The sequence below is a fragment of the Taeniopygia guttata genome, chromosome 10, assembly GCF_048771995.1.
Source record: "Taeniopygia guttata chromosome 10, bTaeGut7.mat, whole genome shotgun sequence".
Taxonomy (NCBI): domain Eukaryota; kingdom Metazoa; phylum Chordata; class Aves; order Passeriformes; family Estrildidae; genus Taeniopygia; species Taeniopygia guttata.
Genome location: NC_133035.1, coordinates 20,734,657 through 20,747,309, shown reverse-complemented (window position 1 = coordinate 20,747,309; position 12,653 = coordinate 20,734,657). Strand labels below are relative to the sequence as shown.

General features: G+C 45.3%; 1 protein-coding gene across 9 annotated transcripts in view; it reads left to right on the top strand.

Moving 5' to 3' along the window:
* The window catches only part of MAP1A (microtubule associated protein 1A), a 52,901-nt gene that overhangs the window by 25,856 nt on the left and 14,392 nt on the right, over positions 1 to 12,653 (top strand). For 6 of the 9 annotated variants that reach the window (XM_012568790.5, XM_072934031.1, XM_072934036.1 and 3 more), the window contains 2 exons: positions 11,966 to 12,048; positions 12,443 to 12,583. In XM_012568790.5, coding sequence (XP_012424244.5) covers positions 11,966 to 12,048; positions 12,443 to 12,583 — 224 coding nt within the window. Of the gene's footprint in view, positions 1 to 9,408; positions 9,503 to 11,965; positions 12,049 to 12,442; positions 12,584 to 12,653 lie in introns of all 9 variants that reach the window. The other 3 variants (XM_072934035.1, XM_072934034.1, XM_030281931.4) reach the window with 1 other exon arrangement.

Here is a 12,653-nt window from a genome sequence, read left to right as displayed (position 1 = left end):
AGGAAGAGGGAGGCAGGGAGCAAGGAAGGCTTCCATGCCTGCATAGCTCTGAGGGAACTGAACAAGTGAGAGGCCCTGAGAGAAGTGTTTGTGGTGATGGAAGCCTCTCCTGGTCCTTTTTATACTCCCTGGTTAGTAAATTCAGTTCCTGATTCCACTGTGTAATCTGCAAGCTGAAAGGGACCTGACTAGATGGGGTGTCATTGGGAAGCAGGGGCTCCTGAGATGAAATAAGACTTAAGTGAGCTTGTTTCAAGCAGACTGGTGAGAGGCAGTGGCTGAGAGGACATAACGAGGGGAAGATGGCCTGGAATTACTCTGCTAGAAACCTCCTTGGCTGCTCCCTTCAGTGCTAAATGGACAGGCTCTATGTTTGTTGGCAGAAGGGACAGGAGACCTTGAAGTTCTCAACTTTGAAATAACTTTTTGTATCGCATTAATTATTGCTGTACTCCACCACAAATCAAATCCCAGGAACACAGACCATGCAGAGCATCTATCAAGGGTCAACTAGAACCAAGAGTGCGAAGTCAAGATGCAACAAAGAAAGCTGTTGGCAGAGGAGAGCTGCTTTTTCTCAAGGGCTAGCAGAATGCAGTCCTGGGCTTTACCAACCACCTCAGCCACTCGGAGTTCACAGCTGGTTTAATAACTGTATCTTCATGAGGGCTGACATTCAGCAGGTCATCCTAAAAAATTCTAGAAATTGGGCATCTCAGTAGCCAAACAGGATGAAATCTCAGAGTTATTTTCCTGTGTGTACAGCCATCCCCTCTTTTATACAATTAAGTTCTCCCTGCCTCAGGCAGTTCATTTGTCATATTGATCAGTTGAGGGAAAAAAAAAAAGAGAAATAGAACAGATCATAAGCTGTGTCTCCAAGTCAGTCAGAGTCAGCACTTCCCAAATACTTCTCAACTAAGAGAAACATGCAGATTTCTTCAGTCTGTGCTATGTTCTGGTTGGGAGAGCATGTGTTCTGGGATCCATATTCTTATTAAAATGAAGAGATAATAAGCTGTCCAACTTCATGACTTTCAGGAGTCTTCATCTCTGGAACCTGGGACAGGGTCTCTGCCTCAGTGTCAATGGGAGTGGTTTTATGGGACCTCTGTTTCAGGGACTGGCAGCAACTCCTTGCTGAAGTCCAGCTGACACAGGAATGGGAAATATTAATCTGGTTTCCAAAGGGACCAGCTGTAATAAGTCTATCAGAAGTTTGTGGAGTGAGGACACCAGATAAGAGGGTATCTTAATGTGTGTTTAGGTTTTCTTTAGTGGATATAGCTGGAGACATTTAAGAAGTCACAGATTCAACTCCTCACAGCTGGAGGCTGTATCTCTATGCAGGTCTTCGTTCCTGATTTATGTGAATGCCACACACTGTTCCTCAGCAGAAGGATGCAAGGCCTACATGAGTCAGCAAAGCTGCTGCAGGGAACAGAATATTTTTTGTGGCCAATCTAGCACCTGGCAAGCTAGGTAGAAGTGCTCACCTTATCAATTGTCTCAGTGGTGGTATAACTTCCAGTTGTGAGGCAGTAACTTCTGGAAATATATGAAACTGTTTCCAAAGTGAGTACCTGCATCTTCAGTTAGTGCTTCTAAAGTGGCTGAACGATCAAATTGCTCCTTAGCATAAGAGTGAGACAGTGTGTGCATTTAGGGAGCAAAGAGATGGTTGCTATGGTTGACATGGTATAGAAATAGAGGTTGCCTGGGAGAGGAGCTTAGATGGCATGAAAATATCACAGGGAGGAGGGAAGATGGGAAGCACAGGCAAGTGGTTAGCAGAAATATCTCCTGGGATGTGGCAAGTGCCCACAACCTCCCACACCTTAAGGAATATTTCATTTCCTTCTCTTGCCCTGCTGCTGGTTCACCTTTGTAGTAAATCCCCAGGAGGGATTCAGTCACTACACAGAGCCTGCTCTTACCTTAAAGCATGAACAGTTCTCCTGGCATGCAGTAACGCTATGGTAAGGTGAGTTATGAAATATCTCCAGCATTTTACATAAAAGGAAACCTGAGAACACTTTCAGATTCCTCAGCCCTCTTCATCCTGACAGATTCAGCAGTGTTTCTAGAAACCAGATCTTGTTCTCCTTCACTGCTGTTCGGTTCTCCCAGAGATATTCTTCTTTCTACTGGCTCACTGCTGTGTTTTTCCTTTCTCTGTCCCTCCTAGTATGGTTCTCAATTAATTTCACTTGTTCACTCTGTTCCTGTTGAGAATCTTGATTTTTCCTTTGTGGACATGTCTTGCTGATGCTGTCTTCTTTTTGTAGCTTCTTAAACTAAGTTCTCCAATTGCAGGGTTCTGCAGCTTTTAAGGCTTTTGCTCTGCCTCTGAGCTGTTCTGAAGTTTGTGCCTTTTCTGTCCCAAATCAGATGCTCTCTTCTTCTCTGGTGTTAGCACGTCACAGCTCCTTTTACACTGAGAGACTTGGAATACAGCAGTGTTTTGTGGAAGTGTATCTGTGACTAGTTGTCCTGTTTGTCCTCCTGAAGACAACTGTGTGGGTGTTCTGGTTGGATGCTTGAGATAAAGCCCTCAGAGGGGTACAGGATGCATCCCCAGCTCTGCTCTGGCTCCCCTGATGCTCCTGCACATGCTGTGTGCTTCTCTGCTCAGCCCTCTGTGCTGCGCTGCCAAACTCCCTGTCAGGGCTGGGTAATTACCTGGTGACAGGTAATTCCTGTCACCCTTTTGTCCAGGTACAGAATCAGGTAGCAAGCTCTCTGGCCACAGAGAGCAGGCACAGACTTTCCCAGACATTTTCCTGGGGAAGGCTGTGAGAATATCAAAGAAAGAATGAGAAACAATTCTTATTTCCATTTGTTGCACCTGCTGTTGTGCACATGTGGAATGTGTTATGGAGATTTGCTTACCAAAGAGTGATTTCATAATTGGACATTGGATGGTGTTTGGATGGATTGACCAATTAGGTCAAAGCTGTATCAGACTGGTTGTAAGGGTTACTGAGTTTCTTAGTAAGTATAGTAGAGGATAATATAAAGCAATTGATCAGCCTTCTGCAATCATGGAGTCAGTGCTAATTATTACCTGTCTGGGGACTTGCAGCAACAGAGACCCTTAGTGGATGTGTGGTCATAGTGTAGAGAGGGTGCTCCTCTACCTTCTACTCAGCTTCAGTATAACTGGAATATGAGCAATGGTGTTCAATATGCCATGTGTACCCCAAATTCCCCTCAGTCTGCAGCTGGGATATTAGCTAAAGCCAAAGCCAGTATCTGGAGATTTGCCCTTGTTAACGGGCATAAGTTGGTGTGGGTGTGCTTTCAGTCTGTATAGAATACTTTGCTTCATAAAGGTGTTTGAATTATTTTCCCTCTCTCTGCACACTGCTTTGTACTTTCCTGTGCTTTGTTTATTCAGTTCCTCCAGATAAGGCATATCTCCTATTGCAGATCCACAGGACTTTATTTCAGTAGTGCTGTGTTTTTAACTGTCTGACCTCGTATCTCAATATGAAAAGTCATCAAACACTATTTTGAAATTTTCATAAAAAATAAAAGCTCATATATATAATATATTCCTGCTTAAACACCATTGACTTCCCCTTCTTTTCTAGGTGCAGTTTAAAACACCTAATTTTAAGCCCTGGTTGCATCTGTGACCTGTCAGGTGATGGTTTCCACTGCTCCACAGACAGCACGTGACTCTGCCCTGGCCCTCCCTGACAGGGGCTTAGCACTTTGCTGCAGTTTCTTGCCTCTCAATTTTCAGATTATTTTCATATTTCTGTTAAAAATGTTTCCCTTTGCTGGTACACAACGAGTTTCTCTGAGAAAATCATGAAAGATCCCCTTTAAGGGGATAGATTTTTTGATCCTAGCCATTGACAAATAAATATTTCTCTATTTCTGCAGTGTGTTTGAAGACTAAAAATAGAAAGTGTATGAAATAAATCTTTACAGTAGACTTTTTTTAGACTATGAGAGGCAGAGCACTTGCTGCGGGACCACAAAGCCATTTCCTCATCATTCTCAGATGCTGAATCATGCTAGCAAGCTAAAACTACAGCACTTTCCCAATAAGCTTACAAAAATAAGTAGCTACTGCAGCTATCACATGTTGTGTCAGGAGGGAAGGAGACAGTGAGACAGCCCTTTTGCTGTGATTGCTAGTGACTTGGCTGAGCCCTTTGCTCTGCTCATCTCTGGAAAAGCAACAAAGAATGGATGTGCCCAGAATTTCTGGGACCGCTGCATTGCCTCAGGCTCTGGCAGGCAGTGGTTAGGCACCAGTGTGCACAGCAGCCACCCACCTAGGACTCAGAATCGCTCTTAGTCTTTTCTGGGGGGTTTCTGCCAAGTTCTAGCTGAGCTCTGTTGCTGCAGGGCCCCAGCCAGCTAATAATTAGCATTGACTCCATGATTCCAGAAGGCTGATAAATCACTTCATTATATCATATTATACTATATTATTAAGAAACTCATCACTCTTACGGCCAGTCTGATACAGTCAGACCAGATTGGTCAATCAATCCAAACACCATCACCGGTGGCCAATCAAGAAATCACCCTTTGGTAAACAAATCTCCATGACACAATCCACATGTGCACAACAACAGGTGCAGCAAGTGAAGATAAGAAATGTTTCTCATTCTTTTCTCTGGTCTTCTCACAGCCTTCCCAGGAAAATGCCTGGGAAAGTTATCTGTTGCTCTCTGTGGCCAGAGAGCTGCTGCCGCAGTGTTCCTCACTTGGTGTTTCTCTCCTTACCTTGCCTGAGAGTCTCCTCTCATCTGGCACAACACTGCCGTTAAATGGTAAGGAGGAACAGTGTGGGACTTGTCCTGTTATTGTGATAAACACATCCAGGTATATCCCTGGGATGCAAGAAACTGTGTTTGAGTTCCTGAGCTGGAATCACCACATGAGGACCTAAATGGTGAATCCATAGTAATTGTCTATCTACTCACTGCCAAAGCAGACTTGGTGTTTATTTTTAAACTCCTGAGCATACCTCACTAGCTGATAGAGCTTCTAGGTCTCTGTCAGCCAGAGCTGGTCCTGTCTGCCAGCTGTACACTGTTCAGGTTGCCTGCTGGAGGAAGGAGCTGTGTGCTCTTCAGGTGCTGGGAGTATGATATTTGCTTCCAACAAGGGCACATTCACTCCTTTCCCTCACTACTGGACAACATGTGGCAGCCCTGGTCTGGCAGAGGAGTGGCTCCATAGTGCAGTTGAACACAGGATGAGAGGCAGAACTGTCTATCTGCACAGACAGGATGAGAGGCAGGACCCTGCTCAGAGTTTAGTGCAGACCTTTTCTCCTTTTCCTCTGGCCTTTACAATCTCCCTCCCAAGGAGCTGTGGCTTGCCGTACTTGGTACAGTCCTGGGGTGCTGGTGAATGACTATGTTGTTTCATTCTCTGAATGGACACCATTTGGGGCTGGATCCTTTTTCTTACATTGGCACTGAAGAAACTGCAGTTGGAGACTTCACAGCCTCAGAATGAGAGAGTCAGTTACTATCTCAGTGTTATTATGTAATTTCAGAGTGAAGGAAATGGCAGTCTTTCAGCTTGCACTAGCTCTGCAAATACATGTGCTTTAAGAACCCTATGCATGGTTTGACTGTCTTCAGAGGTGGACTTTGTTCAGTAAACATCAGGAAGACCATGTAATCCCATGCTCAGCTCTTTGCTGAAGTGTAGCAAAAAGGTACTGAGCCATAGCAATATCTAGGATCTTCTTGTTAGAGTATTTTCAACAGTATCCCCTTGAAGAGGGATGTTCATGTCAGCTAAGACAGCCAGAAGTGAGGAAGAGTCAGTTTTTAATCACTGTGGCTTGTGAGCCTTGATAACATTTTCAGACTCTAAAACTTCTGTATTTTTTATCAAGGTATTATTGGCATTCACTTTACAGGTAGAACCTGGCCTGGTAATAAATAATTTTAGGGACAAAGGAGGGGGGAAGGGTGTGTAAGAGAGGTAATGAGGGATAAAGAATGCACCTTGGGTGGGAAAGGGCTGATTTCTTTGTGGTCAGGCAAGCAGTCTCCATCCTCTGGATGGCAAAGTTGTGGGAGCTCTGCAGCCCAGATTTGCACTTGCTATCAGACATGTACACAGACTGGTAAGTGAGATCCTGCCCTGAGTTTTCTTTTATTGGCTAAACAGTCCCACCTGGCTTCTCCTCTCATCAAGATGTGCCAGTCCTTTAATCATCTCTTGGCCCCTATGTTCATTCTGATTTGTTGTACCAGTCAGAGCATCATGACTGATTTCAGCACAGTCACCTGAAAGATAACTCAGTGCTCTCGCCTAAGGCATCATTTCACAAAGGTTAGAAACTGAGACCTGACACTTGGTCTCTGATTTCAGTATGGTGAGCTGTAAGTGTGGTTCTTCCAGTCCTGATTAACAGAATAAGACCTCTGAAATTCGATGGTCTGAAAGATTAAAGAAAATAAAAAGCAGCATCTTGCATAGCTATCCTTGACAGCTCTTCAGACTAGCCCAGAATTTATTCTGCAGCTACAGGGGCTTTAGGTGCTTCCATTTAAAACAGCAGAACACAAGGATCTGCGCTGTCAGCATGACCTCCTTTTCTGCCTCTACAGCCATCTGTCTGTTTGTAGGATCATCTCTCTCTCTCTCTCAAGCATCCTTTTTATCACAGTTACCCCAGTGCACTGTCCTTTCTTCCAGCCTAGTGTGACCTCCACAGAAGAGCCCTCTCTGCCTGACTACTGACCACTAAACCCACAGCATCTGCTCCTATGTTCTCTCCCTCTGTCTCTTTGCAGGTGCAGCCCTGAATAGTTAGTTCATTCCCACTCCAGAGTTAGTGTGGTTTTGCTCTTCACTTGCTATCCTCTGCCATAACCAAAGGAATTCTACACTCAAGGGACCATATAATCAGAATATGTTATTTGGAAGGGATCCGTAGGGATCACAAAGTCCGACTCCCTGCTCCTCACAGGTCTAGCTAAAATTAAACCATATGTCTAAGAGCATCATTCAAATACCCCTTGAACTCTGACAGGCTTGGTGCTATAGCCAACTCCCCAGGGAACCTGTTCCCAAGGCTGCCTGCCCTCTTGGTGAAGAACATTTTCTAATGTCCAATCTGAACTCTCTGATGCAACTTCATTCTATTTCCTCATGTACTAGTGCTGGTCACCAGAGAAGGGAGACCAGCAACTTCTCCTCTGCTGCCCTTCTTGAAAACACTGTGAACAGCAAGGAGGATATCTTCAGCTCTTCTAGTATGTGAGCTATACATAGTCTTTAAAAAAAAAAGAATTCTGACTTTTCTTCCCTTCTCAGCATTAGTAATGGAAATCCATCCTCTAGCCCAGATTAGCTGTTGTTCACCACCTCTGGGATGTTTTGTGTAGTGCCTCCTGGTGAGGAGGAGGCACCCATGGGCGGCTGCTCTATAGAAAGGAGCTATATGTGTCTTCTGCAGGTCTTTGGGTTGATGGTGCTGATATTTCTGCACAATGGTAAGTAATGTGATCTGTGTGGAGAAGGCAAATGCCCTGTCTCTTTTCTGAAACCTTACTGCGGTGCGTTTGTGTATTAAAACTTTCCACATGTTTAAATGTTTCCATATGTTATGCAGCAAGCACTTTGTGTGGGTAAAAGGCAAGTAATGCCATGAGTCAAAAATACTTAAAAGACAGACATGAAGTTAGCAAACACATGTCATCTTTGTGCAGCATTCAGAGGTAAAGTACAAGGGCTTCTTGATTTCCACTACTAAATACAAAGTTGATCAGTACAGTAATGATGAAGAAGCACGGAGGTGGCTAAATTTATAGATGATGCAGTTACTGAGATCTAGAAAAGTCTGTGAGGAATTTCAGCAACTGAATTGCACAGTCATGGTGTCCATTAAATTCATTGTCAAAAAAAGCAAAATCAACAACATTAGAGAAATTAAACCTTCTAGACTCCCTAAAAGAGCTTAATAGTTTCATGGCAGGGTGAAATTTGGATGTCACTGTGTACCCTAACGGAAGATCTTTATTCGGTGCAAAGCTAATCTTAGGTTATATTATGATGCATAAAAAAATAGGTGGGGAATAATACACAAAATACAATAATGACACCCTGTGACTCTCTGTGTTCGTGCTTGTACACTCCTGTTCTTGCTTATCCCAGTGACCATAGGGATAGATGACAGCAGTTCCTTGGGACTAAAGAAACTCTCCTCTAAAGAAAAAAATGGTAAAGACCAGGGCTTTCTGCCTTGGTGGGGACAAGATGGATGGGAATGTTTCCTAGAAGTGCAAGTGCACAAGGGTCATTGCAAAAATTAGAATGTGCCTGAACACACAGGGTGAGGGTTCATACAAAATGAGAAATGCAATGCTACTGAAGAGACTATATTTATTTAATGCAGCAGCTTCTGAGTATAGTTGGAGAGGGCTGCACAGGGTCAGGGATCTGTGTTCAGAATGCACTCAGAAATGAGCTGTGTCCAGATATTTGTTCCAGGTAAATTGAAGATGTCAGTCTTCAGGAGCCTGAGAAGGATATTCTTGTACTGGTCAATGGAATGGAGGGATTTTCTCATTTGCAATGCATGCATTTCATTGTGATAGAGCTCTAATAAGGACAAATACTTGGAAGTGACCTGAACAGTATGCTTCCAGTCACCATGTCTGAAATGTCAATCATACTGCTACACGTTCCGGGTGCATGTGGTTTTTGTTAGTGAGAGGAATGATGTGCCAGGCTGCGTGTTTAAATCCTCTGTCTGTGCAGCTGCTACCACAGGCTGTATAGAGAAAGTGGTCAGCAAAGGGCTTCTCAGCCTGATAAATGCTTGGATTCACAGAGGCCTTGAGTGTGCACCCTTAGCTGTGCACCGTTAGACTGCTACTGGCTGGGCTGGGAAGGCCACTGTCCCAGCTTGGGGTGAATAGGGGCTGGGGCATGGGCCTTGCAGCTGCCTTGCTCACACTTTGCAGTTCAGCCTGGAGTTTATGTGCTGTTCTATTTGCCTCTGAACTTAGTTAAAAAACAGTTTGGGATATTGGTGTGCATGGGTGTGTGCAGTGAGTCCATGTTTCTGGTGATGGCCTATCTGCACAGCTCTGCTCCTGTATCCTCCCGAGAGTCAACTGCTCTAACTGGAGAGAGGGAATCTGCCCTGCAGCATGTCAGGAGCAAAGCTATGGAGGGCTGCAGTGCTTCATAATGTCACAGAATTGGCTAAACTGTAGGCTGGAAGGGACTTCTTGGGATTATCTAGTCCAATCATACTTGTTAAGAGGGGTAAGCAAAAGCAGGTTTCTCAGGCCTGTATCCAGTTGCATTTTTAGTATCTCTGGAGATGGCTGTTCCACAACCTCTTTTTGCAACCTATTTCAGTATTTGACCACTCTCACAGTAAAAACAGTGTTTTCTTTTGTTTAGATGAAATTGCCTGCATCTTAATTTGCGCCTCACATCATGTCACTGAGCACTACTGAGAGTGCCTGACTTCCTCTGCTTCATTCCCTCCCATCAGGTATTTATTTATTCATATTGAAAATATCCCTCCCCCACACTCAGCCTCATCTTGTATGAAAACAATTCAGTCCCTTAATCATCCTCACAGCCCTTCACAAGACTCTGTCCTTCCCCATTCATCCCTCCCATCTGCCGGCAACTGCTGGCCCTGCAGCTTGAGCTTTCTCTTTCTTCCCCACGTGTGGGGGACATTCCCTGCGGAGTGAGGTGCTTCCAGCAGAATGCTAACAGCCAGGCTTTGTTCCCAGCCTCAGCGAGGACAGCTCAGCTGCCTGGGCTGGGACCGCGGGATGGCAGTGCGAAGCAGTGTCTTCAAGCCTGTTAGTGCTGCAGATGGGCCCCTTGCTTCTGCAGTTGTCACCCGTGCTGCCCGGCTGGCAACCACAGGCTAGTCTTCTCCCCGCAGCAACTGGGCAGATGCCCGCAGGCCTGGAAAGATGCCCACAGGCGGCCACGGTGATCGCACTGTGCCCAAGAGCCCTCCCTGGCATGTGGCACAAGGACGAGGCTGCTGGTGTTGGTGCTGTGCACCACACGGTGTTCCCCAAGTGATGTGGGTAACCACTGCTAAAATTATGTCTGGGGTGTGCAGGCACCAAGAGAGCAGTGTCCCAGTAGTAACGTTGAAAAATGGGGGCAGATCACTTCTCTTCTGCATGGCCCAAGCAGCAGGACTGGACATCCTGGCATGGGGGAGCTGTGTGGATGCTGCAGTATGGATCCCTGAGAATCCAGGGTGCTCCTTGTCAGCACTTCTGGGACATCAGCAATGCCTTCACAATTATCATTGCCTCAAGGATGACTGGGGTTTTGTTTCTTCTGGCTGCACAGAATGCCCCAGAACACCTCCTGGGCCCTCCTCACCTGTGCCTCCTCTCACCCTCCCATGCTGCTCCCCATGGCTTACTTGCAACATGCACAGGGACTTGCTTCCCAGTGTCTCCAGCCAAGTACCTATTCCACATCAAGTGCCAGAAATGCCACTGAACTCAATGCATTTTGCACATTGATGGTTTGGTTTTAATCTGGAGGGACAATTTTTAGCCAAACTGAAAGACAAGTTCAGAAAGCAGCTAGAGATGCCATGTACAAATAATTCTGCTGAGAGCTTAGCTCTCTTTGGGCTGAAAGCTACCTTCTGGGCTTATCTGTCTGATTAATTGCTAGCAAAACATTCCAGTAAAGTGAGTTTGATTTAAAGCTATGCTGAATATTGACCTTCCATCTTTTCCATCCTTTCCATCCTTCCACCAGATTGATAGAGCTATTTTAGAAGGACTGAGATCTGCCTAGAAAGAGGCAATGGGAGGTTGTGGAGGGTGGAAAGAACATTGTCAGCAAGCAACAGTTGTCTGAAAGATGCAAAATAAAAATAGTTGTTCATTTTCAGTGAAGATCTATGGACCTACAATGTCTATGAGGGATTAAAACCTATGAAAGTCTTAAACCCTATGAATTATACATTCCAATAGTTAAGTTCTAAGTGCCTGGCCTTTTGAGTGGATGTAATGTCCAGAGGTAGGTATTAGCAAAGACTGTAATCAAAAAAGGTTCTGTGCTGCCTGCAGTGATCAGGGAAATGCTACAAGAAGGTGCTGTATGTTGTCCTGCATTCAAGAGCTGTCTGATGTGGACATACAGCAGTGGCTCTGGTCCTGGCTGTCAGCGTGGCAGACACTCACTACCCTTCTGTCTAATAATTTAATAGGGCCCTGGAATTATGGTAGCATTTTGCCAAATACCTGTACAATGCCCATGCCAAGGTGAGCAAAATTGCTTTTTTGCACTCCCAGGATCTTGCTTGCTCTTTGGCTTCTCCTTTTTTTCTCTAAATATAGAGAGAGAACAGAGTCCTGTCTTGTTTCCTATTTGTGCCTCTGACAGGAGAATGAGAATTCTTGTTGTCTAGGTATTTCCCATAGCAGCAGCTTAGGAGTGCACATTTGGATTAAAGAAAAATGCTTCATTAAAGAAAAAAACTGTTACAAATGAGTGGAGACTCATACCAGTGCTGCACCACTCCAGTGAAAGCTGAGTTGGCACCCACTCACTGGCTCACAGAGCCCTGTGGTGGGTAGGGTTTGGACAGTGCTAGAGCCACCTCTCCCTGGTAGCTGCGATGAGGCAAGGCACTTCTGTCTGGAAAGGAGAAATTTGTCTGTACCAGTGCTTACAGACACAACCATCTGGCACAGGCAGGCAGCTCAACATGCCTGGCTCTGTGGACTTCAGAATATGTTGGAGCTGACCGTGCTGATCCAGAAGACGGATTTCTTTCCTTGTTGTTGAAAAGAGTTTGGTCTGTTTTATGAGACTTGGTATCAAACCGGGTCTTGAATGCAAACTGAAGCCTTGCAAATCAAACCCACGCTGAAGTGGAATTTTTGAGGCTAAAATATCAGTAGCTGGATGCTGTCTTATCAGCTTCTCTCATCCTGTCTAATCCTTTTTCTTTCCTCAGGCCAAAGAACTCTCCATCACCGGAGTGACACCCTGGATACGGTGATCCTGGTAAATCCTAATGTGGACAGCATCGTGTCTGAGGTAAGGACCAGATATGCCATCAAGTTCTCTCCACATCAGCTCTCCTGCCCTTGCTTGACATGGAGGTCATGATTATCACACTTTGTACCTTCTGGAGAGTGCAAACCTGCTGCCAGTCTGCTGCAATGTGTGGTGAAAAGGCCAGGTGTTCTGGTCCTGCCAGTAATCAGGATATACACAGTAACTCTGATGTGACATGGAGCTGTGTTGGGCAGACAGTAGCAGTGTCTTCCCTCTTCAATAAGCCACTTCCTCGTATGTAGAAAATGTGGGGTTTGGCTATTTGTGAATAACGTGAGTTATCGCCTGTTGGTGGGATTGGGATTCTGGGTGCTGGTGTGGAGTACAGGTAAATTCTGACGGCAGCCCTCTGTCTCATCTCCTGTCTGAACAGGTCCGCTCACTTGTGTGTGATTCATCAGCCCACAAACTGCTGATCCTCTGTGGTCAGAGCTCAGACCAGGAAGGAGACTTGGTCTTGCAAACAGGGACCTTCACTTACCAGAAGTTTGCTGATATACTTTCAGATCCGGAGGTGAGTGTGAGCCATAATCCAGCACACCCCCTCCTGTTCAGAGTGCACAGTAGAATAATGCAGCCTGCGC